The sequence below is a fragment of the Taurulus bubalis genome (genome assembly GCF_910589615.1).
Source record: "Taurulus bubalis genome assembly, chromosome: 10".
Taxonomy (NCBI): domain Eukaryota; kingdom Metazoa; phylum Chordata; class Actinopteri; order Perciformes; family Cottidae; genus Taurulus; species Taurulus bubalis.
The window spans coordinates 9,601,319-9,628,993 of NC_136598.1; the positions used below are offsets into that span (position 1 = coordinate 9,601,319).

Here is a 27,675-nt window from a genome sequence, read left to right on the forward strand (position 1 = left end):
GCTTTTCCTTTGAGTATTAGCCTATGATTCACCACTTAAAACCGACTCCCGCCCCTTTTCTATCCATTTTGTTGTGCTATCCTGCAAGCCTTCAGACACATTTCAAACGAGTCCCTCATCAACCCAGACAGATTGTTATTGCTGGAATTTGCTGAGCATATACAAAGAAAATACCATCTTCAATATTAATAAGAGGCAGGAAGGAAAACATAAATCCCAGCCACAGCCAACTGTAAAAATACTCGGTTCAGTTTTACTTTGAACTCGGAATACAAAAGGGTCAATTACAGAGAGATAATCCATAACTAATTTACTTGATTGATGGTCTAATTATCCCTATTTATGTCATGCTTGATAATTCACTCTTTGATAAGCAAAAGCAACCTCTTGAAACTCAGAGCAGTGGCAATAACTATTGGTTCCAGCCTGCCCTCCATCCTGGACTTGTACACCGCCAGAGTCAGGAAGCGAGCTGGAAAGATCACTACAGTCTCCTCACACCCTGGACACAAGCTGTTCCAACTCCTCCCCTCTGGTAGGCGCTACAGAGCACTGTAGGCCAAAACCACCAGACACAGGAACAGCTTCTTTCCACTGGCCGTCACTCTGATGAACAACTAACCAGACATCTACATCTGCACTACTTTGCACTATTTTTGACGACTGTTGTCTTTAATGTCTTTTTCATATTTGTCTTGTTTATTGTATATTGTGTATGTACATTAGTATGAAGAGTAACGTGTAACCGGAGTAAAATTCAAAGCTCATATGAGCTGGTTTAAATCTTAGACTGTCTGATGTGTCTCACATTCAAAATTAACAAACATTTCCAATAAGGATACTTTTGTTTGGTTACTAAAGAGTTTTGATCGAAATACTTACTGGCCGACACATGTGCTGATAACCACAACATGTATGTGATGAGCTAATATAATACTACTATATAATACAGGCTCTGCTTAGTCTCAGCTGGTTAAACATCCATTCTGTCCCCTCCTGCTCTACAGTGTCTCCTTTACCACATTTCATTCGAGCAAATCTTTGATTTGCAACACAAATGAATTTCATCTCTCTCTCACCAATCAAACAAATGCAATACCTGCAGCCCATGCATGAGCACAAGGGAGCCCTGTAGGACTCACAAGTCTATGTGCAATTTTCATGTGACAATTATTTGTGAAATGTGACACTGTGGGTGTAAGTAGTGCACGCAAAATCTCCATCATAACACGCTATCCAACAGCACTTCCTGTGCTGCTGCACCGAGATGTCATTCAAATCACTATTTCATGATTGCCAAGTTCTCTGACAAAAGACACATGAACACAGATTAATGACACCTCCTGTATTCCTGTACGTGATCGGCTGTATTGGCATGAGTGGTAACAGAGTGGGTTAGATGAGACAGAAAGTTGGCACCTCGAATCAACAAAAACACGATGAGGCCTTTATTTTCAGATCGATCCATTCTGGAGTGTGTTTTCACAATAAAACTTGAGTGTGAAGAACGTCTGCAGAATGCCGTGTGAACAATTGACGATAATGGATACAGAACTTTTTCTAGCTTGGTATGTGGAGGTGATCTAAGCCTCTTTGAATATTCTGGCACATGATACATACAGCAGCTATAAAGTGAAGGGTACTAATGTTTAGATTATATAAACAGATCCAAATAGCACTTTTTTTGTCAGTCTAGGATACAATGTATATACAATTTGTATATACTTTATATACACTGTATATATACTTTGAATTTTTGCATTTTCTTCATTATTTTTTTTTTTAAATTGAATAACTTCTGCTCTGCTATTTCATTGTATTGTATATAATGAGTATTTTCATATTTCATATTTGTGTGTTTACTTTTGATGCTGCTACAAACAAATCCCCCCTGGGGAGGAATAAAGTATCTATATCTAATTAAGAAAGCAAATTACTTGGCCATCACTGTCTTCAAGGGAGAAGCATACTTTCTTAAGTAACTCATGAAATATTATTACCCTAATTATGATTATGATTACTTTGAGTCCTCACATCTAGGCCTGACATGCATTTTTGATAGAGTGTGAGCGAAAACAGAAAGCAACAGGCACCCCACTGTAATCTCTTGTGAATGCAGGCCACTTACGTAACTGCTGAACACAGACAGGCCTTTAAGGCTGCTACTGTGCAGCTTTTCAGACTGAGCAAGTCGGAGGAAAAAGCACTTAAGCACCCTGGTTTTAAGAAGAATGTAACAATTGCGAAGGTTATAACTATTTATGGGATCTGTTTGCCAACATATGTAACAAAGAGACCGTTTTTCCCTGCTGCATGCTCAGGGTTTCTCCCCATAACTGTGAGATAGTTCCTTAAGCAAACCACCATGTGGAAGGCCAGTGTCAAGGTATGAAAGGATCAGACACGAGACAGTACGTAGATGTACTCCATTTTCAGAATTGACCAGTAAGTGTTAATCAAGTGACAAACTCTCCTTCACATGGACAACTGAAAGAAACAAAATGAAAGTCACTCGATTACTGTAAATATATTTAAAAAAACGTGGGTCGCTTACAGGTAATCTGTTCATCTTTAGAGTTTCTGATGAAGGATGGATGGAAGTAAAGGTGTAACGTAATAACTTGGCGGGAGATTATGAAAATAAATCCTTTCCGCTAGCATCCTCAAGGATACAGTAAAGGAAATATAGTACATGCTTGATTTGATTATAATGTAACCTGAAGAAAAAATTTAGCACGCCACATTAAAGAAGTCTACTTCTCTTACAGTGTAAGGTGTGATTCCGGTACAAGTGGACAGAAGAAGAGAATTTATTTGATTTATTGCAAACATCTTCAGTTCTTATGTATCACATGGAGAGGGGCTACCTTTACATATAGATTAAACATTATGGTTCTTTTCTTAGCTTGGTATATAAATAATTGTACATGTATATTAAATACAAAATCGGAACCCATTCCCTGTACAGAGGAGGACAAAATATTGCTGGAAGCTTCCATACGGTGCTACAGTATGTACACATAATCAAGGCAGATGAAAGCAGCAGACTCTGGCAGCTCTTACGGGGGAGGTGTTCGGTTCAGGCAGGGGAAATAAGTGTAAATGAAAGGATAATATAACAAAGAAAAAAACAAGTCATAAAAAATTGCTTAGGGAATGAATGCAAAGCATTTATTAATTTGCAGTTTCAAATGTTGCTTGGACATGCATCGGCAAACTTTGTGACCGTATATTTCATCTGCTAAGACTTTTTAAGAACATTAAAATGCTGCATTTTTCTAAAAGAAACACATCACAGATAAGGTGCTGCTGACGAAGCAGTCGAGTGATCGTTTTTAAACTCAAAGCCTTTACTTACCACATTCAAAAACTAAAACAGGAAACAACACACCCATGAGGCATCTGTTAGTGCACATAAAGGACCTGAATAATTATGGACTCTCTATTAGTTCAATCAAAAGTGATGATCACATGTAATTCCTTAAAGCAAGAAATACAACATCAATATATACACAAATGTGTCGTAATGAAAAGCAATGGGTAATTGTGCATAATGTGGCCTTCTCCGTGCAGAAAAGGCATTACAATTCACTCTGTTTTTCTTCAGACCCTTTTAAAAGACAGGACCTTAAAGCACTGATTAATATCATGTACTAAATTAATTGTTTTGATGGTATATGAAAAGGTTGACTGCTCTTCAGGTTGACTGCTCGCCTCTAAATTCAGAGATGCCGTTGTGATTCATTTAGTGCGGTATCATCATGTACGACCCAGCGCTCACCAGAACCACTGCTGCTACATTTAGCTCAATGTGGTGGATACATTTATAAATCATACTGTACTTACAAGAAATTAATTTGCATGAATTACACCAACATTAGATATGGGTTCTGTCAACTGGAAGTGGAGGGGAACAAATAATTAGGTAAGAGTGGCTTTTAAGTTTGTGGTTTCGTGTCATGTGGCACTTCCAGACAGCCCCAATCTGCTGTTTTTCAATGTAAGGTACATTAAATGTACGCAATGATTAAACAATCTATCAACTTAACCACTTTTGCCTATAATCTCCCACACCCATCACCTTCATTAATGCTAACATTAATTCATGTTATGTGGAGGGGAAAAAAGCACAGTTGTATTTTTCTCAACCTCCCTAGTCGTGGGGCTTTATTGCAGCTGTATGCTTTTTGATATTATCAGCATACTCACTACACTGTCAATTCAAACACTTCAAGCATTAGAGGTTCACTTTAAAGTCCATTTTTATTTTGAATGCAAATTAGCAGTCCAACCAGTCTTTACAGCTTCACGTCTCCAATTACTGAAAAACAGTTCTGCATTCAAACACATCAAATCACAACATGAATTACATATATCCTATTCATTAAAACACAGATTTGGTCAGTATAACATGAGGGTAAGAAAACCATGAAGTCTGAATAATGGTACGGTGAATTATTCAACCGAACTAAATGTTAGTTAGAAGAAATGTGATTGTTGCTGATCTCTGTTCTTTGGAAAGACTCGTTATTAGGCTGAAACATGAAGCCAATTATTGGTAACGATTCTAAGAGCTGCACTTTTTGACTTCATGAGAGCATATTGGAAAGGCTGTTTCCATAAATGTATGATATGTGGTATGAACGTTTGTGAAAGAAGCTGATAAATGGTCAATATATTTAAGCACCAAGCTATTTTTAGGCTTCAGCTCAAAAATTGCATACCCAAACTAAAAAGGGTGTATCTCTGCAACCACTAGGGCTATTTGAATACTTTTGGTGTTATGATAAATGAGTATAATGTGAGGTTTTGTTCAGATGTGTAAATATCAGTCTATATGTTACTGGTTAAGAGTAACATACTCAAAGCAAAAATGAAAAGCTTTCAGGTCCGCCTAGAAAAAAAGCACTTTCAGGATGATTATTTCTTTGAAATGAGGCATTTGCAAGGTCTAAGGTCTACTTTTCCCAAATCATAATCACAATATGTGAACATTATCTCTGCAAAGTTTGACTTTGAAAAAGTGAAGCAGAACAAAGTTAGAGAGGGTTTAGTACAGAGAAAATTCAGGCGAGGACTCAAATGAGCATTCGGGGACATTTGGGCACATTTGGGCACCATCTGTGCCATTTGAATTGTATGATGTACCAAACCATATATTTCACTTGTATATTACTTATGGTGATCAATACATTCAAATACAGCATTTTTTAATGAATTACGATGTTTTTAATGAATTATGATTTTGTGATTTTTTTAATTCATAAAACAACCTATATATTTCCCATTAAAATAAAACAAGCACACAAATTAACTGAATGAACAGATTAATTTTTTATCAAACTGTAAAAACACAAAGTGTAACAACAATACTTTTTATACTTTTATGATTGTCTTTCTTTCTGTTTGAGTTTTTTGTTTAATGGCTTATTGATTCTTGTAGCAAAGGCTTTGGTGTTTAATTTGATGTGCAGCATTAACATATTTTCTTGTGATTTATGTATATTTTTTGCAATAAATAAAAAATGCCCATAAGTGGGCCTATCATCACTTGATACCTGAAAAGCCACTTATAAATGTGTCAAGGAACATACATTGAAGAATAACAAAATGTCTGCATATTAATAATAATGTATCATAAACAAATATTTTGTTAATATGTGTTAAACAGGCAGGGTTTAGAGAAATATGTGTCTTTACACACATTATGTTTTAATAGAACGTGTGATACACTTCACTTATTTAACCATAACCACTACTTTAAATATATATATATATATGACTTTAATAAATAATGTATTTCATATAGCATGCTTAAATAGCTGTTTTAGTTATTTTTGTAATTATTTTGTAATTTTATTTGTCACTTTGTGGGTCAGTCTTAACAATGATGACAATGCATCATCATAACAACCAATGGAACCCTATGTAAAATGGGATTTCTTTAGAAAAAAATATGACTAACAAGGATTGTGATACGATTGTAATTAGATACAAAAAGTGTTCTGAATATTAATATCAGTATCAGTATCTGGGTGTGAAGTTGTGTTTGAATGTTAAACTTGGCCTAAATAAGGTATAGGCCACTCATCAACTGTGTATCAGCTTTAAACCATTTTCTGAGTTAAATCTCATCTCATATTGAATACATGACATCGGGTTATATTTTCAGTGTTACTACTGAATGTGAAAATCCCACTGGAGACTGTCAATCCGGGATACATTTGATAAAGCCTTTGTATAGCTAAGAATATTTGAAAAGCCATATTTCTTATTACTGCTCCTGCGTTGCCATTGGCAAAAGTGCAAGTAATTCAGGATCAGTCCATTGCAGTATTCGAGAAGAACATCTTAAAATATCCTGATTGTGTTTCACTGATTGTGTTTGGAAACTGAAGAGAGTAGAGCACAGAGAATGGTTTAAAGTCAGACACAATTACAAGTATCATCAGCTACACTTGCACTGTGCAAATTAATGTTTTTTTCATGTGATAAATCCCAGTGATGAAATATATGGTTTTCCCTTTTCTTGCCGCTCTTTAAACCAGCAGGTTTTTCCCTGCCATTTCATGTTTTTTTTTAACAGAGCCAGAGAGTCCGTGTTATTTATTGTTTCGGTTGTGTGGTTTTATTTTATGTATGTTTTATTTGAATATTTTTTTCCAATCCAATATTACTAGACTTGTTGTATTGAAGAATAGTCTCCAACAAAGCTCCACTAATTTGGTACACATTTTCCTGTAAAATATTCACAATAAAAGTCAACCATTGTCTTCTTATTTAAAATCTTTTATTTTTATAGACGCACAATCAGGGTTTTGTTGGGTTGTCTTGTTTGTCAGTTAGTTACCATCACCTAGCTCCACCTACCTTATTTACACATTGAGATCCAATCAAAGTGCAGACACAAGAAAAGCAAAAACATCAACCCAGGGGTGAAATGCAGAGACCTGTGATCAGATGCTCTTATCCAGATAATATCCAGATGCAGATGTTATTGTAACCAAGGTCAGAGAGAGTTTAGTTGTGGCACTGTTGCATCCAGTTTGCAATATGTTCAGATGGGCACAATAATGCGAGCTTGACTCCGGTCCCTGTGATGTTATCGAGGTGTCACATGCGCGCGCACACACACACACACACACACACACACACACACACACACACACACACACACACACACACACACACACACAAACACACACACACACACACACACACCTCTGTCCATCTAATGTTCATCCAATCAGCCAAGCAACAAATGTGAATGAATGTTCAAATAATACAGTTAATTTGTTTACAATATATTTGATTGTTGTTTGTTTTACACACTTTTGAAGTTTGTTTAGTATTGACAATGTTATAAAGGTATTTCCAATATTATTCCAATATTATTGTACTTGTTTATTCATGTATTTGATTATTGTGACAGGATTCTGTGATGTAAAGGTAATCATATTTGCAATAGAAGAAAAAAGAAGAAGTTATAAATCACATCGTATCACAAAGAACTTAGAGTCTTCAGAAACCTGGTTGATATGAAGCAAACTGTCTGATTGTAGATGCTAATCCCTGGTTCAGTCATATCAGTGCTTCAAGACCAGCATCACAGAATTGGATGGTGTGTACCACAAAAAGCAATTGTGTCCAGAGAGCCCACATCTACATCAAGCTACCTCACACAGTGATTGTTCAAGCGGGACTGAATCTATAGATAAAGAAAAAACTCCATACATTGCGTTTCCCTTTAGAAGGAAGAGGATATGCAAGATCTCCAAGCCAATTTTGTATATCAAAGAAGCCACATCCTAAGTATCATTTCACAGATCTATGGGCCATGTGGCGCTGTGTTGTCTTGAAACGTGAGCTACAGTGGGTCCGAAAGGCACCTTCAGTACCACATTTCTGGTTTCTGGGTTTTTGTGAGTAATGTGTTGAACCTCCATTTGGTTAGAATTTTGGTAAACTTACCTTATCGAGAAAAATACATTTAAAATAATCTGTTCCACAATGACCCTTAATTTGCCCTGAACTTGGCATTTTCAACCATCCACAACTCCACAACTCCACAACCACAGATTTAGTCAGTATATCTGCACATAGTTCCCTTCAGGTTGAGAACACACTGAAAAATGTCATTGCACTTTGAGAGACATCTGCCATTTGGCCATTGTGACGGAACTACAGCCTCTAAAAAACACTGTCTTTACGAACCTGTGAAAATGCCAACCAAGTATTTTTCCACAGCACAAAAGCCTCCTGCAAGTATGCGTCCATTTGAAAAGTGACTGTTGGCACCTTTCCACTGCCAGTCCATATGGTCCCTGCATTTATGGGGTGATGAGGCCTGCTTCTGGGGTTCAGAGTGGTCATTATCTGGGGGAGGCTACAGTTCCAGTAGTTAAGGTCACCGGGAACACACCGGATGTCCTCACACTCCTGGAGTACTGGAAGATACTAAATGTGTAATTATCTTTCAGCCCACAAAAGACAGTGTCTATCCAGACTGGCCATTATAAGAGCTTATTGTAGGGTCCATCCTGGCTTTATATCCTGCTATTTCAGCAACACAATCCAAAATAGCACATCTTTTCCTCTAGCATTTCCGAACAGATAGCAGATATAATGGACTATGGTGAGGGCAGGACTCTTATTGGGCTCAAAGTTCATACTGAGAGTACAAGTCATGTCTGCTCAGGGCCCACTGTTTCCACTTTCCTATATCTGAAACAAAAACTTTTCTGATCGAATATTATTAAATTGTTTCTCTTTTTAATTTTAATTTTAATGAATTCATCTAAATTCATTCATTCTAAAATACAAAAAAAAAAATCTATCGGAGATAAATTAAAGAAAAAAAAGAGAAAAAAAAGTGATTATCGGTGGTGAAGTGAAAAGCTGCTACAAAGGTAAGATATGTTCCAAGAAAAGGAATCAGCAGTTCGCACAAGAGCTGAAATGTTGCGTATTGTTACTCCAAACTCTATAAAAAATAGGCGTAGAGCTATCACTTGTGGGTTTGAAAGATGTATGTCATGCCCCTGTGCAGACTGACTGAGAGGAAACTGCTCTTTAGAGGAAAGTGGGGGGCTCTGAAAAGGACACCCGTTGCCCATATCCTGTCACTGCCACTGACGCTGTTGTGTGTGGGGTTGCCGGGCTGCCAGGTTGGACCTGATGGGTGCAAGCCGGAGCACGTTGAGTTGTCCCGCGGACTTTGGCGAAGGGCTCATAGTTTTTAGGGGCTGGAAGGCTGCTTCTGTAAAGGTCTAGAGTTCTGATAAGTGAGGTAACACTGAGGAATGACTGGTCTGCGGCTCCTGCTGACAGACGTCTTGCCCTAAGAGGGCGCAGACAAGTACAGGTATTTCCATGCCACTCACATCTGCTGCCATTTTTATGATGCCCAGAAGATCCTGAATAATTGGTTTAGCGGTAGGTTAATGACGCGGAAAAGGAGAAAGCCACTGCTGCAGGGCTCCTGACAGAGGTAGGCACGGAGAAAGATGGGAATGCGAGGCTTCATATCCCTCATTGTCATGAGTCTACAGGAAGAGAACCCACTATGAAGGAAGCTGATTCCGCAGACTCGTGGCCATCCCAATGGTCCTCATCCGGGATGTTAGGGGGGTCGCAAGTGGAGATGTCCAGCTCTTCTACCTGTAAGGTATCCTGGCAATTAACCCAGCTGTCGTCCCTGCCAACTTCAACTTGAAGTGCCATGAGGGCCGCCACTCGTCGCCGCCGCCCCTCCGTAGGCAAGCGAGCAAAGACCTGGGAGGGTAAGCGCTAGTCTGACATGGACAAGGCATCTTTTGCATTTGGGATGAAGGTTCATTGGGAGGATGGAGAAAACCCGGTAGCTGGTACACATATGTATATCGCTGGACCTCTTTATTTACTTCTTCACTTCACAAAAAAATTGGGAACAGAACTATGGTCGCTTGGCTGTTATTTGTCGCAAGTGCAGATGCAAGCGAGGGAGGTGCAGGGCACAAGGGTGTGAAAAACATCTTCACAACTTTGCATGCGCATGTGCAGAAGACAAAGCCTATACAATGTAGAATGCTTAGTCGATTAATAAATCTGATGGCTAGGTGGGTCTGATGGCTTTATTCCTAAACTAAGAATCTATTATTGAGACAATAATCTGCAATACACGTTTTTTTTTTCTTTGCAGCCTTTGTTTGCATAAATAATACACTTCTTTGCAATTTAAAAGTCTGATAACTGACCAAATTAAATGTTTATAGAAAATAAATGTTTTCTTTGCCATTGTTGGTAAATACAAAACAGAGCCCATAAGTCTCCAACAAAGCTCCACTAATTTGGTACACATTTTCCTGTAAAATATTCACAATAAAAGTCAACCATTGTCTTCTTATTTAAAATCTTTTATTTTTATAGACGCACAATCAAGGTTTTGTTGGGTTGTCTTGTTTGTCAGTTAGTTACCATCACCTAGCTCCACCTACCTTATTTACACATTGAGATCCAATCAAAGTGCAGACACAAGAAAAGCAAAAACATCAACCCAGGGGTGAAATGCAGAGACCTGTGATCAGATGCTCTTATCCAGATAATATCCAGATGCAGATGTTATTGTAACCAAGGTCAGAGAGAGTTTAGTTGTGGCACTGTTGCATCCAGTTTGCAATATGTTCAGATGGGCACAATAATGCGAGCTTGACTCCGGTCCCTGTGATGTTATCGAGGTGTCACATGCGCGCGCACACACACACACACACACACACACACACACACACACACACACACACACACACACACACACACACACACACACACACACACACACACACACACACACACACACACACACACACACCTCTGTCCATCTAATGTTCATCCAATCAGCCAAGCAACAAATGTGAATGAATGTTCAAATAATACAGTTAATTTGTTTACAATATATTTGATTGTTGTTTGTTTTACACACTTTTGAAGTTTGTTTAGTATTGACAATGTTATAAAGGTATTTCCAATATTATTCCAATATTATTGTACTTGTTTATTCATGTATTTGATTATTGTGACAGGATTCTGTGATGTAAAGGTAATCATATTTGCAATAGAAGAAAAAAGAAGAAGTTATAAATCACATCGTATCACAAAGAACTTAGAGTCTTCAGAAACCTGGTTGATATGAAGCAAACTGTCTGATTGTAGATGCTAATCCCTGGTTCAGTCATATCAGTGCTTCAAGACCAGCATCACAGAATTGGATGGTGTGTACCACAAAAAGCAATTGTGTCCAGAGAGCCCACATCTACATCAAGCTACCTCACACAGTGATTGTTCAAGCGGGACTGAATCTATAGATAAAGAAAAAACTCCATACATTGCGTTTCCCTTTAGAAGGAAGAGGATATGCAAGATCTCCAAGCCAATTTTGTATATCAAAGAAGCCACATCCTAAGTATCATTTCACAGATCTATGGGCCATGTGGCGCTGTGTTGTCTTGAAACGTGAGCTACAGTGGGTCCGAAAGGCACCTTCAGTACCACATTTCTGGTTTCTGGGTTTTTGTGAGTAATGTGTTGAACCTCCATTTGGTTAGAATTTTGGTAAACTTACCTTATCGAGAAAAATACATTTAAAATAATCTGTTCCACAATGACCCTTAATTTGCCCTGAACTTGGCATTTTCAACCATCCACAACTCCACAACTCCACAACCACAGATTTAGTCAGTATATCTGCACATAGTTCCCTTCAGGTTGAGAACACACTGAAAAATGTCATTGCACTTTGAGAGACATCTGCCATTTGGCCATTGTGACGGAACTACAGCCTCTAAAAAACACTGTCTTTACGAACCTGTGAAAATGCCAACCAAGTATTTTTCCACAGCACAAAAGCCTCCTGCAAGTATGCGTCCATTTGAAAAGTGACTGTTGGCACCTTTCCACTGCCAGTCCATATGGTCCCTGCATTTATGGGGTGATGAGGCCTGCTTCTGGGGTTCAGAGTGGTCATTATCTGGGGGAGGCTACAGTTCCAGTAGTTAAGGTCACCGGGAACACACCGGATGTCCTCACACTCCTGGAGTACTGGAAGATACTAAATGTGTAATTATCTTTCAGCCCACAAAAGACAGTGTCTATCCAGACTGGCCATTATAAGAGCTTATTGTAGGGTCCATCCTGGCTTTATATCCTGCTATTTCAGCAACACAATCCAAAATAGCACATCTTTTCCTCTAGCATTTCCGAACAGATAGCAGATATAATGGACTATGGTGAGGGCAGGACTCTTATTGGGCTCAAAGTTCATACTGAGAGTACAAGTCATGTCTGCTCAGGGCCCACTGTTTCCACTTTCCTATATCTGAAACAAAAACTTTTCTGATCGAATATTATTAAATTGTTTCTCTTTTTAATTTTAATTTTAATGAATTCATCTAAATTCATTCATTCTAAAATACAAAAAAAAAAATCTATCGGAGATAAATTAAAGAAAAAAAAGAGAAAAAAAAGTGATTATCGGTGGTGAAGTGAAAAGCTGCTACAAAGGTAAGATATGTTCCAAGAAAAGGAATCAGCAGTTCGCACAAGAGCTGAAATGTTGCGTATTGTTACTCCAAACTCTATAAAAAATAGGCGTAGAGCTATCACTTGTGGGTTTGAAAGATGTATGTCATGCCCCTGTGCAGACTGACTGAGAGGAAACTGCTCTTTAGAGGAAAGTGGGGGGCTCTGAAAAGGACACCCGTTGCCCATATCCTGTCACTGCCACTGACGCTGTTGTGTGTGGGGTTGCCGGGCTGCCAGGTTGGACCTGATGGGTGCAAGCCGGAGCACGTTGAGTTGTCCCGCGGACTTTGGCGAAGGGCTCATAGTTTTTAGGGGCTGGAAGGCTGCTTCTGTAAAGGTCTAGAGTTCTGATAAGTGAGGTAACACTGAGGAATGACTGGTCTGCGGCTCCTGCTGACAGACGTCTTGCCCTAAGAGGGCGCAGACAAGTACAGGTATTTCCATGCCACTCACATCTGCTGCCATTTTTATGATGCCCAGAAGATCCTGAATAATTGGTTTAGCGGTAGGTTAATGACGCGGAAAAGGAGAAAGCCACTGCTGCAGGGCTCCTGACAGAGGTAGGCACGGAGAAAGATGGGAATGCGAGGCTTCATATCCCTCATTGTCATGAGTCTACAGGAAGAGAACCCACTATGAAGGAAGCTGATTCCGCAGACTCGTGGCCATCCCAATGGTCCTCATCCGGGATGTTAGGGGGGTCGCAAGTGGAGATGTCCAGCTCTTCTACCTGTAAGGTATCCTGGCAATTAACCCAGCTGTCGTCCCTGCCAACTTCAACTTGAAGTGCCATGAGGGCCGCCACTCGTCGCCGCCGCCCCTCCGTAGGCAAGCGAGCAAAGACCTGGGAGGGTAAGCGCTAGTCTGACATGGACAAGGCATCTTTTGCATTTGGGATGAAGGTTCATTGGGAGGATGGAGAAAACCCGGTAGCTGGTACACATATGTATATCGCTGGACCTCTTTATTTACTTCTTCACTTCACAAAAAAATTGGGAACAGAACTATGGTCGCTTGGCTGTTATTTGTCGCAAGTGCAGATGCAAGCGAGGGAGGTGCAGGGCACAAGGGTGTGAAAAACATCTTCACAACTTTGCATGCGCATGTGCAGAAGACAAAGCCTATACAATGTAGAATGCTTAGTCGATTAATAAATCTGATGGCTAGGTGGGTCTGATGGCTTTATTCCTAAACTAAGAATCTATTATTGAGACAATAATCTGCAATACACGTTTTTTTTTTCTTTGCAGCCTTTGTTTGCATAAATAATACACTTCTTTGCAATTTAAAAGTCTGATAACTGACCAAATTAAATGTTTATAGAAAATAAATGTTTTCTTTGCCATTGTTGGTAAATACAAAACAGAGCCCATAATGCACAACACACAGGTCACAGCGGCATGCAATATCGCTATTGCCAATCCAAAGAAACTGACGTGGCAGCTATGATGTGACTAACTACTCGTCACCATCTCCGATAGCTATTTAGATCAATATTTAGAAATTTGGCGAATAGGTGGAGTAAAGGCGAGTTGACCCTGTTCCAAACACCATAGCATAATGTGACACAGAGGCACTTTTGAAGTTAAACTTAACCATGTTGATGCCTTTTTAAATAATTTACAAAACTGATCCCATTAGAGAAACATCTACAGATTTAAGAATGTGCATTTAAATTAGTAAACTTTTCTAATTCAGCATCGTCCATGTTGTCACAAGCATCTAGCATCACGTGTTGGTCTAATAATTAAGGTCTGACCTTCATTATCCCATTTATTCCTTTACTCCCCATATTGGGTTTGGAACTTCTTTGGATTTTGACTTCAAGCTCTGCTCACAGTCGCTTTGAAGGTGTAATTGCAAAAAAAAAGAAGCAATTTGCTATGTTTTAGAAGGAAAATGACCCAACCAAAACCAGGTACACCTGGAGTTTTTTCATTTAAAACAGGGCCACTTACCTCGTAGTCTGAATATCTAAATCAAAGACCCTATGACACATTGATGAGACTGCCTGTTCAACGATTATACGGGGGGGGCATTTAATCAATGTGTGTAAAGCCCAGCTTTTGTTTAAATATAGTATAGGTATAGTTAGAATATGCAAACTGTCAGTGAATATGCAATTTAAGAAATTAACCGCACAGTAGGGCTGGGCGGTATGGCGGTATCCCTTGATACTAGTGGCGCATGCGCGGCTGTAACTACTATTGTCATTCTTCAGCCGGCAGCAACATTTAATGTTTACACTCACAGGTACGTCAACAGCGGTCTGAGCTACTTACGTCTCACGAATAGAAGTTGACTCAGGGTGTGCAAGATATGACATCGCCAAAAGGCATGATGGGTAAAGCCCGCCCACTTTGCTGCACAGGAAAAGTCTTACTGTGTGGGCGGTGTCATTTAACCAGCATGCCTTTTGGCTATGTCATTTGCACACCACAAGTCAAATGAGTTAACATGAGACCTACGTAGCTCGGTCCGCTGCTCCTTCAGCTTCAAACTGTGAACATTAAATGTTGTTGCCTGCCAAACAGCAGCGACCGGTATGACGGTATATGAAAAATTCATAGTGTACGGAAAACTGAAACCGGTATATCCCACAGCCCTACCGCACAGCATACACTTTCACGACAGTGGTCATTATAAATCAAACTCATCTGCACCCTTTATTCTTCATTTCAGAGCACGTAGTAGGCCCAGTGTGTCATTACTGTATAGTCTACTACAAAGGATGTTAGTCAGGCCAAAAGTTCCCTAAAGACCAAGACTGTTGAGCATGAGACTGCAATTCATAACTCCACTGCGGACACACTTTTCTCCTATATATGGTGATATTGTAAACAGTCTCAAGTTGAATCCTCATCTGCTATGGGGACTACTATTCTTACCTCAAAACATCTTCATGTCACTACCTTTTTCCATACTTCTTCCATATTTTTTCGTTGTAGTCTTCAAGAAAGGTCCCATGAAGCAAATTCATTTCTATATTTTGAACTCTACTGAAGCCACAAACGGTGTCAACGGTTAGCCATTGCTCTTAAAAGTAATTTTAAAGCAGTTTGCTGCAGCTTCTCAAAACTGGAAAAGAATGTGCAAGACATCCTGCTGTATGACGGCTGCATCTTCCTTCTCAGAACGGTTACTCAACTTGCAAAAACTTGCTCATGCCTGCCAAAATCAACCACACTAAAACAACAATGCTCCAGGGTTAGAATAAAATGCTCCAAACAGCCAAACTCTGTGTGAACACACCCTCAGACTGTCACGCTCATGCAGCAGTCCGCAGGTGGTGAAACACTTTCCTTAAAGACAACTCCCAATGCAATGCAGTCTCTGTGAAGAGGAGGTAATCTGTCTTTGCTAATTGTAATGCTCCTCTGAACACTGGAATTTGGATTTATGCCTAATTCTCTTAAACATCTTCAGCTTTCTTTCCTTGCATACATCTGTGGATAGACAGCATGCTACGTTATCTCACATGTAATGGTGTAACCATTATTTTGAACTGCATTAACCCCTTGCCGGTGAAGGAAATAGCAGATTAGGTTACACCTATACTTCGCTCTGCTGTTTCCAGTTTGTGTGCCTTCCTGCTTTGCACCTTCTCTTCCTTCCCCCCCTCTTGCTCTCAGCTTAGCGGCTTTAAGGCTTTTTTTCCCCCCAGCAAAGCAAAGCATGCTCTCTGGCTCTGAGCACTGGCATCCTTTGCATCGGTATGCAGCTCCCGTTCAGACTGCTGATCCCTCTTTATGAGGACATGGGTTTCAATGCTTTTATCCCCCACCTTCACTTGCAAATATGCCTGCATTCAGTATCTACACTCCAGCTTTAGAGACTTGTGGGAAGCCTTTAAAGAGTAAGTCAATAAAAGGGTATAAACATGCATGAGCTTAAGTTTCTGCTTTTTGTGTCTTTATTCCGAAGTTGATTTTTCAGGATGTCCATGGAGAACAAAATCATTTTCTAGTTGTTACACTGAAGCGAAAAGTGTGAATGTTTCTGCTTTTGCATTGCATCTATTAACACTGAATTTCTTCACTAGTTCGGGGAAATTCATTTTTACATTAAGGACGTTTCTGAAACAACTGCCAGAGACTGGTTGCATAATGCAACTGTAAAGATTGAGCTGAATGTTCTACTGCCGTCAGACAGCGAATGCAGTGGGAATTAGTCTACTGATAACTACAAGCAAGGTTGCTCAATAAAATTGTCAAATGTAATTGCTGTAAGAAAACAAACTGTTTGACTGGTACATTTTTTCCTGGTTGCTCTCAGGCACATCAACAGTCACCTTACTTATTTTGCAGTGATAACAGCACTCGGGCGTCGAGGGAGAAAGAAAAAGCATATGGGAAAATGTCACGAAATATGGCCAGACTTGAAGACACGTTTTAATTAGACTGCTCTTTGTTAGTATTTGCTCTTTAATTTACAAACCTCAAAGTCTGAAGGGAACTGGAGACACTAAATTGCCTCACAACATGGATGTTACCATGTGTCTGTCTAGGACGGCCTCTGCGGTGGACAGGTGCACCTGTCTGCATTCTGCTAAATGTATGCTGAGATAAACTAGAGCTCCTTAAAACCCTGAGAGGGATTCAGCCAGCTGAGAATATGAATGAGTTTTATCTGTGCCTCAACAAAACGTAACGACAAGCCGTCCTTCTCTTTCACAAGTCAACAATCTGTCCTTAGCAGGTTTCCCGTTTCCATCGTTTTTCTTTCTTTTCAGGGTCTTTAATTTTGCATTGTGCACGAACCATCTCAAATCATATAGCCATTAAATGCTGAACATTACCCTGAAATAGATAACTAGATTGCCATGATGTGCTGCTTAGAAGTCTATGAAAATGCATGACTTATTCCAGCTATCAAATTTCTAAAGACAGTGCAACAAAGTCTCCTTTATCTGAAGCTCAGACGTCCAGCCTGACTGCTCGACTGAAGGGTCTTTATGAGCACAGCAGCCCAGTGATGCAAAATCCTATTGACCGTGAGACTGATGGAATTTCAGTGTTAACGCATAAAAATAGAAACATTTAAAAGCAGCAGCCAGCGAGTGTATAAAACACATTACAACAACATATTTAAAACACCAACGTTGAGCAAATCAATAAGCAACTCTGAATACTTATTACACAAGAGATATCTTCCAAGGCTTGACCAAAGCTGCCTTCTCATTGAGAACTCCTGTTGCTTCATACTGAAGCGTTGTAAAAACACAACGACGGAGAGGAAAGGTTGTGTGAACTGAATGCACATTCAAATGCCCATATCTGACTAAACAAAGGCTCCTCAGCTTATTGGCCTTATTGAGGCTTTGTGTGTGCACTGGGAAAAGGCCCTGACATGACTCAACACATGTAGTGTCACTTCTGGCCAGGCTGCCAGGTGATGGGCTCCAGTGTGATACCTCAGATGGTCAATCACTATTTCTGGAAACCTCCCAAAGAACAGAAGCAGAACATTACATATACGGCAAACAGATAATGATGCAACCCAATTTTTCACGGTTAACAATCTGCACTCAACACCTCTCTCACTGGCATGAAGCAAACTTGTGTTTTGTTTTTTTCTTAGAAGAATGAAGACCATTGTGATAATTATCAGAAAAGCTCAACAGAAAACATAATATCTCGGTGACTAGGTCAAAAAAAAAGATAGACTAAAACAAATAACATGCCCGCTGGGTCAGGGAATGGTGTATGGCTGTCATTTCTGAGCAAAACAAAATATTAACTTTGTTCATAGAGACTGCAGCAAGAGGAGAAAAGGAAGATCATCACACGGGCTAAATGAGATTCAGAGGCTCGTCCATAGTCGGGCACAAAGCCCAGAGATGAGGGCCAAAAAGATTGGTAAAGGTCAACACTGCAAACGGGAATAAAATGAAGTACAGGCTTCATTTTGGGAAAAATACTGAAACATAGGGAATGCATAAAAAACATAAACGTCTCACTGTAAGACGCCTTTCCAACAGCACAGACCAATGCCATTCATCAAATCTTCAATCGGAAATGTGTTTTATTCCATTCTGTGCAGATTCTATTCAAATAGTCTCAAAAGTTTGAGTTTTTCATTTTAGACTATTTTAGGCGTTTACAGTAGATATGCAAGTGGGATCAGTTCTGCTGCATATTTATTGGATATGTTGGGGACATACATATATATATATATATATATATATATATATATATATATATATATATATATATATATATATATATATATACACACACACACATTTATATATATACACACACATCATGAGCAGATTCCCAATTAGCAACGTTATAAATGACTTAATAAAAAACAACTTTGCTTTAATAATACGCCTCCATTCACAGCTGGTAATAATCAATGTGGTTGCAAACGAGAACACAACATCCTACCTCAGCTGTGAAGTCAGTTTGACACAGCTATAAAACTTGAAACATACAGTTCTCTTGTAAATAGAGTATCTGCTACTTGATGACTTGACAAATGAAAAACTTGGCTTTCAGCTTCGGCAGCTAGTCGCTCATGTTTAGATTTAGTTTATTATTGACTCAGCTGTCCGGGACCATAGGAACACATGCAAATTCTGTTCCTTTTTAAAATGTGTGAACACAGGTGCCTCTTCAGGAGCCATTAGATTGATGTAAGCACTGCTTTAACTTTTCAGCGTGACCAATCGTGGCTTTAAACTTATCATGAGTATCTTGAGGCAGGCTTCCTGGCAAGTAGAAAAATGTCTTCACCTCTTTTGCTCAAATTCGAGTCAAAATAATCTTTAATAGCATAATTGCCCTTACAGTCTATCGGCTTCATTGCTAAGCCTGTACCCACTCCGAGGGGGCATGGCGTGTAAAAGCACTATGACAAAGAGCATAGCGAAGGGAGACTGACAGCATGCGCCTTGGTTGGGGAAGCAAGCAGCTAATCTTTAAGCCCGTTCCTCACTTGTCTGAGCACATTTGCTTCTGGCTTGAGGCTTATCCCTACAGATGTATATCTGTCAACAGAAGGCAAGCAGGGCAGCAGCGGCTCTTTCAGAGCACATTTGTCCCCTTTACTGGATTATTCATTTGCAGTGGTATACAGCACAGCACCAGAGCCAGCACTTGGCAGCTGGGAGACGCTCTGCAGGGTTAAGCTAACCCTGAGCTCTGAGCAACGGGTATCCTTGACTGTAAAGTACCTTCCCTTCCTCTGCCATACCTTGTGTTCAGCTCCACCGGGTTGTTCCTGCTGCCTGATTATTCCAATCCACGGGAGATGCGTCCCTGCATACATTTCAAGGGCTTCCTGTGTCTCTCACAATATATGAGATTTTGGGGTTCGCTTTCACTTGGGTCCAATATGTTTTAATTTGGAGAGATGTTCGATACACCCCGATCCAAGCTGGAAGTTCTATTGTCACATATAAGAACTGAGTGGTGCACAATGCTGTAATACTCTAAATGACAAATTGACTGTGCAGGAAGGACACCACTTCATCGCATCTGTGTCCACTGTCTAGTGCTGCTGCTGGAATCCTCACTGCACTCTACTGTATATTACGCCGGTTTCTGCTCCAGACAACTGGAGGCTACCCGAGAAAGCTAAAGGGAGACACTTTGATGATTGATTTGAATCCTTGCCCTCTGAAACTCTGAAAACTAAATATTTACTTTTTAGGCCAGTCAAACCGATTGGATTTTGTTACATGCTACTCATAATCCTAACCATATAGAGCAGAAAGTGTTCATTCATATACATACAATTGATTTTGTTCTCATCGGTTGGCATTTCTGTCCCGAATGTAAATGAAAACAATCAAATAAGGGAAAGCTTGTATGATGTGTTGTGTGTGGATTAATATGCATGTGTTGTGCATACTTGTTTATGAAAGAGTTTTGGATTTAAATTCTAGTACATCGTATTTCAAACCTTGCCTTTCTGACAAAAGATGCAAAATAAAATATTGTGTCTGAACCAGCATTTTGATGATTTTCAGTTCCTTGATTATGATTCAATGACAAATACAATATTACACATTCAGGTGCTATTTTGTTAGATTTATATGGTTTTGAGGATCATCAATTTGTTGAGTGGTGTGGTAAATATAAAGTGTCATTGCTGATGTGTTCCCGAGGCCCCTATATAGGTTGAATTTCAGACATGATAGTTAAACTGTGTAAAACATTACAATAATCATGAGCAAATATATTGATGTTACACATCAATTTAAACAAGAGAACCATGTTTCCGGAACTAGCAACCCGTAGCTTGGTGCTATCAGAAAAAAACAGATGGCAGAAACCAAGACGATGCCACACAGATTCCACCTCTATTCACCAAATCCCTCTGCTCCAAAGCATCACTGAGATATGAACCAAAGAACACAGCAACATGAATTGCTTCATCGCTTTACAGTCAGCAAATGCTGCCTACCTTTGTTGATTAGAAAAAGAAAAACACATTTTCCCCAGTAAATCCACACTGATATAAGTGTAATGAACACCATAAGTAAAATACAAGTGAAATATAAGGTTTGGTACATGAGAACATTCAAATGGCATAGATGGCACAGATTTTGGAGACCTCGTCTGAATTCTCTCTGTACTAAAACCTCTCTAACTTTGTTCTGCTTCCCTTTTTCAAAGTCAAACTTTGCAGAGAGACTGTTCACATATTGTGCTATGTTTTGGGAGAGCTTTAGACCTTAGTGAGGCATCATTTCAAATAGATACACATCCTGAAAGTGCTTTTTTTATAGGCGGACCTGAAACTTCTATTTTTGTTGTGTTTCAATCTTTATTTACTCTTAACCAGTAACATATGTACTAATATTTACACATCTGAACAAAAGCTCACATGGGTTGCCTTTATTATAACACCAACATTATTCAAATAGCCCTTGTGGTTGCAGAGATGGAAAAGGGATCTTAAAAGGTGAAGATGCTTTTAATGTAACTTTTCAATAACAATTCTATAATTGTGTTAAACAATGCATCTCATATAATCACACAAGCTTGTTTGGATAACATGAAATCCTGTTCTCATTCATTTTACAAATCCAATCTAATAATCAAAGTCGTGTTCTTAAACCTCAGAAATGGATAGGTCTACCTTTGGGCCAATATTTGAAGGAGATATCAAACGTTTTACAGGGCACTTTTGCATTTTTTATGACTTGCCTCAATTCCCTCCTTAATCATGGAAGACATTTTTCATTTACATTATGAGAGAATTATTCATCCTCAAGCCAACCTCCTTTGTCTGTGGTTTTGATATATCTGGTTTTGAAATCAGATTAAATGCTGTAAAAAAAAAAAAAAGGCCAGCAACTTTCATTTATTCTATGCTTTTTATCCTCATTACTGCCCCTACACGTTATGGTCAAACACACACCAACGCTCAAACGTCACCTGCAGGTTGTACATGCCAAAATGTCTGACGAGATAAGAAATGATGAAAGGCTCCGTGCTCAAACAAAAGAAAAGTTCCCTTGGCGGTATGGGAGCTTTTTGGGCTCTGCGAGAAGGAAAGTGATGAAACACTTGAGTGGAAAGAAAGTCAGACCAAACCAGAGAATCTGCGACCAACAAAGAAACGCACCGAGGATACAACGTACATGTCGGACGTAACCAGCCCACAGGTTGGCAAAGAGACCAAGTAGCCGCACAGCATGACTAATTAGCATTAATAGCTCACCTGCCATCTAACCTGTTACCTGGCTCTGACAAGTCTGTCAGGTGTCAGCTGCCGTTGGTGGAACGTGTCTGTGACGACCCTGGTGCAGTGTTTCACCAACACCTCACAGAGTGGCATAGGCTCCTATGGTGCACATATGGACATAACAGGGCCTCACACTCAGAGCACAAGGACAATAGAGAGGAGGACAATAGATTTGCACCAACTCTACATAAGAATAAATCTATTCTGTCACGACAGCGTATTAAACATTTAGGCAGTGTAGTACTCCATAGGCTGCTGCAGCTGTAGATAAGACTCCAGCAATGCATTTAAGCAAAAACACTAATGGTGTAGTTGTTCCAAGAGGGATGAGGCTGCATGAAATGACTCCCAGCATTATGGAGCTTGAACAGAGCTGCTGGGGCTGAGGTCTCGCCCACAGTATCACTGCAGTGTGTGATGCGGTGCACAACAATTTAACTGTCGATTAGGCTGTGATCGCGCAAAGGGACGCATGCACCGCGTTACCTTCGGCGAGGAGGTTATTTCTTCAGTCCCATTTACTGGTTTGTTGTCTGTTAGCAAGCACGACATCTCAAACATGTATTCTACAGATTGTAATGGAATTTGCTGAAAGGTTAAGTCATGGCCTGAACTAGATCTACATGCACATCAGTGGTTTGTTGAATGGGATGTTAACGCTGCAAGATGTGGAATTCATAACATATGCCACAGACTACTACTCCCAAACTGCTCTTTGAATGAAAACAATCTGGTATTTTTGCAGCAGATCCTGATCTCAATGCAGATGAAAAAAATAATGTTTTTCACCATTGCAATAACACATTTGAAGTGCAGCCTTGTTGGAGGTCTGTGCTCTCCGGGTGCTTTCTCCACAGACTCTTGGCGCAGTGCCCTGGGTGCTCCTAGTTCATGTGTCTAAACTTAAGCCACATTGCATCAATAATTAAAGTAGCCCTTGAAGTGGGCAGTATCTTAGTAGAGCTTTTGGAGAAGATGATAAAACCCTCTGTGCCCTGTTTTCTCAGGCAGGATGTCATGAACCCAAATCTGTTGCAGAATGGGCTTGCATTCGGTTGTCCACTTCTACTCAACATTGTTGTGTTAGCACATGATGCTAATTGTATTATTGCAACAAATGCTCCTCCTTGCAGCTTTTGAGTTTTTGCTGTACACTTTGCAGTATTTAGATGAACTCTAAAAAGCACAATTTATGCACATACCTCTGATACAGCCAAATGTTGAAACAGCAATAGAATGGGACAATTTATAATGTCCACTAAAAAGCATAAAAATGAAGAAGTGATTAGTTGAGCACAGCTATAAACTATTGCAAAAGCAAACCGCCTCAAGCCTGCAATAATGGTGTGCTCCAAGTTTGCTATTTATACTAGAGATTTATAGATTTGCATTTGACATTCAAACATGAAAATGTTTTAATGTTTGATTTAACTTCAGTTTAGATAAAACTGAGACCGAGCATCCGAGGCAGCCAACATGAACCTTAAAGAAACATAGCAGTGAAGTTCCATATCACCCTTTAACTACAACTCACTTGCTGAATATTACTTCCAACCATTTCCCAAAGCATCATCCAAGTATAGTTTCAACCGTTACATTAATTTCAGCATAGCTTTAAAATCCTCCTACAGAACCTTAAAAACATCCTTAACCCTAGAACACTAACGTCGGGTGATTTTCACCCGAGCGATTGTGGTTACGTTATTTTCATTGTGTTGCTTTTGTCTGAGTTGCATGGGTCCTGCTCACAGACATTATTGAAGGTGGGTGTGTCTCTCTGCTCCAATCCCAGATTTTTTTAAACAGGCACGTGTTCGGGTGATTTTCACCTCGCGTTAGTGATAGAGTGTGAAACAATTTCGGATGGGTTTTAACATTGAAGGGAGACTTTTCCTTCACAGAACAAAGCTCACATGTCCCAGGAACGACCTGAACAAAGAACAAGTTCATAGCTGCATTATTTATATTTTTAATCATATTTTATTGACGATTCTCTAATCGTTTTTGCCTCATTTTCTTTCCCCAATTTTTTTTTTCTAAAACTTTGAGCCTTTTTTCAGGGTCCACCCATGATACCTGTTTTTCGTTCTACGAGAAGTTCTATAGGGTAAAATAAAGGAAGAATACTTAAATTTTGACTTGTATTGTTGTATTTTAATATATTTTGATGAAAAGTATATTTTATCAGGTACATTATATGCGGCTGTAGCTCATGGGGATGAGTGGTCGTCCTGCAACACAAGGTAGCTGGTTCGATCCCCAGTCTCCCGATAGCTTGCATGTCGAAGTGTCCCTGAGCAAGACACTGAACCCTAAATCGCTCCCCGGGCGCTTCACTACGGGCAGCCCACTGCTCCTAAAAATACTAAGGATGGGTCAAAATGCAGAGAGTAAATGTTCCCACTGTGTAACTAATAAGGGATTATTCCTATTCCTTCTATCGGGGGAAATATACCCGACGACAGTGTGACTATTTTTAACGTTAGTGTTCTAGGGTTAAGGTAATCCGGGAAACTGACTCTTAAGTCCATCTACAGTTTTTGTTCTTCTGATGTGGTAATGGTCTGTAAGGAGGGACTGTGTGCATGTGCTCACGTTCTGCTGTCAAAAAACAACCTTGTAATGCAAGACACTACCACATTGTCATCCTTAATTGATATTTATTTTGCAATTCCTTACAAAACAACCGATTAATTCAATTCTTATTGGAGGCCAATTCTAATATCCCAGATAAAGGAGTATCATTGAATGCACCAACTAAACAGGGTTCAAAGCAAGTTCCAGGTATCTGCAAGTTCATTTTCATACAATACTGACATGGACAGACATAAAAGGCTGCCTGGATAGTATAAATCATACAAAATTATTTCCAATAACAAAAAACGTATACACATCGATCATGCTTAAACATTTAACCATATATATATATATATATATATATATATATATATATATATATATATATATATATATATATATATATATATATATATATCCACTTGATGGCATCTCAAGTTTGACAACTCACTGTGATTGAACAAATGAGTGGGAAAGATGGCTAAAATCAAAATAATAATACAATTAACTAATGAATTAAATAATTAGATTCCTCAGCTTTTTAGGATGAACACTCGGATCATGGGTTACTGTCAGTATCATCTTCTATTATCTCCTCCCTACAGTCTTCTGAATAAGCAGTGACAAAGACAAAGACACTTCCTCATGCTGTCACGTGGGACACAATCTATTGGAAATGGAGTCAGCATGTGTTTTGGTTGCTTTGATTGGGGAGTTCGTGCCATGTACCCCTCTGCTGTCGGCGTCATGTATCTGCGCACGAGTCGCCTACAGGGCGGTGGCTGCGCGAGCATGTCCACGAGCGGGACGGTGAGGGGAGTTAAAGGGAGTTGTCGACACTGACGCCTGGCTGCAGAGAGGCATCACCAAACCATTATACCTTCATCTGATCCCAGCAGCCCCAACTTTGAATGAACGACTACGTGGCTAATGCGTATAGTCTGTGTACCGATGGTCCAGGAGGATGCGTCCGCGCGCGCACTTACAACACGGTGCGCAAACTGGTAGCGCTGGAGACAAAAGCTCAACTCAAATGCAGCCACGGCTATATTGGAGACTTATTGTCCCCTCTGCAAAGTCACTGATGTCACGAGTGAAATTACTTTAAAAAAAAGGCCCAGAGAGACCCGACAGTATGACTTAAAAAACGACCCAGTCAATGACAACAAACAAGACGCACGCCACCAGCTGCTGTAACATTCCGTGCATCCATGTGCCAGCTTCAGGGGAACAAACACACAGGATGCGGCTGACAGGCGACTCATCAGCAGACGCATGTTTTATCTGCCACTTACTACCATTGGAAGGGCAACATCCAAGTTGTCTCCGATACACACACAAAAAAAAAACTTGTGCAGCCGCATTCTGCTTTTCATTGCGCCGCACAATTCAACTTCCAGGCATTCCAGCACAGTCGGGTCTGACAGCAGACAACAGCCAGTCGTCCTCCGGCAGAAACTGCTGCGCAAACGCACATCATTTATAAAAAAATGAGGCAAATCAAGTCTCTTTCTCCTGTATGCTTGAACTCACGTGTGACATGAACACATATGGGCTTCGGGCTACACTTAACGCAGCCGCCGCCTCCCCGCACACCACGCCCGTCTATACAGCAACATCCAGCGCTCACCTTTAAAGACGCTTGAACAGAGGCTGTAAAGGATGAAGATCAAGTTCCGCTTGACAATCATATTCTTCTCTTGTTCCTTCACAAATCTATTGCGTCGACACTCCACTCGCGTTCGTCTCTGTCTCTTTCTCTTTTGGTCTCTTCTTCTCGGGATGGACTTATCCAGGTGAACGGCGCAGTTTCGGACTGACCGGAGTCACATTGATGAACTCAGCCTTTTCCAGAGAAGTCCCTGTGTGTGTCTGTGTGTGTGTGTGTGTGTGTGTGTGTATGTGTCTGTGTGTGAGTGTGTGTGTTTTCGCAGATCCTGCGGGGGGCTGTGATGACTGTAGTCTAACAGGACGGCAGAGATGCTCGTCGGCAAAGTGCAGCTCCTGCCTCTCTTTATTGCCTTTCTCTTTGACTCGCTGCAGAGAGCAAGAGTCCCGCCCACGCTTTTTGACTAATGAAGACGCTTCTCCAATGGAGAACACCTAGAAATAGTTCTGATCTGTGGTAAACTGTCGAAACAATTACACCGTGTCACATACGGGTTACTTTCTTACAGCAATTTCGAGAAGGAACATCAGTAATCCTTTTGATGAGTTTTGGAAGGATAATTTAGCAAACGTCAGAGCAGAGCAATATGCCTCTGCAGGAGTATGTGTCAATTTAGGCCCATCATAAAAAATATATATAGGCTAATAAGGTCATGGGTGCCAACCACACGCCCTCTCTCAGGCTCTAAAAGGAAATAATGATGATGCTGCTCTCTCCTCCATGTTTTTGACAGTGTTAGCCTTGGTGCAAAAAAAATCCATTCCAGTGATTTAATGTATTAAAATATGCCCACAGCTAGCAGTGTTAATTTAACACTTTTTAGACAGTTTCCAACAGCCGCCCCAAAACCATTACAGCTTTATTAGACAACTAGAAATAAGTGTCACTGCAAAAATTGACACTTATTATCACTTGGGAAATTCTAGAGTGTCTTTCTTGGAGTCTTAGAAATACAACAAATGAAAAAAAGGCCAGCATGCAGTCGTCAAAGAAGGACCAGCCTATATGTGAAAACGCCATTGCTTTCCCCAGAGGTTGTGACCTGGTGTCGGCACTCATGTCAGGAATCAGTGCACAGGCACAGGAGAGGTTAATGGGCTCTTGGACATCCCTCTTCCTTCAAAGGCTTCTATGATCGGTGCACATGAGTGTGACCATCCCTAAAGACAGAG

At 40.0% G+C, this 27,675-nt stretch overlaps 1 protein-coding gene across 1 annotated transcript in view; it reads right to left on the minus strand.

The window, feature by feature from the left end:
* cadm2b (cell adhesion molecule 2b) overlaps positions 1-26,525 on the minus strand; it is a gene marked incomplete at its 5' end in the record, with an annotated part of 130,420 nt that extends 103,895 nt beyond the window's left edge. The window contains one exon of the mRNA XM_079225018.1: positions 26,465-26,525. Within this exon, the coding sequence (XP_079081144.1) occupies positions 26,465-26,525 (61 nt within the window). The remainder of the gene's footprint in view (positions 1-26,464) is intronic.
* Positions 26,526-27,675: the final 1,150 nt, after the last annotated feature.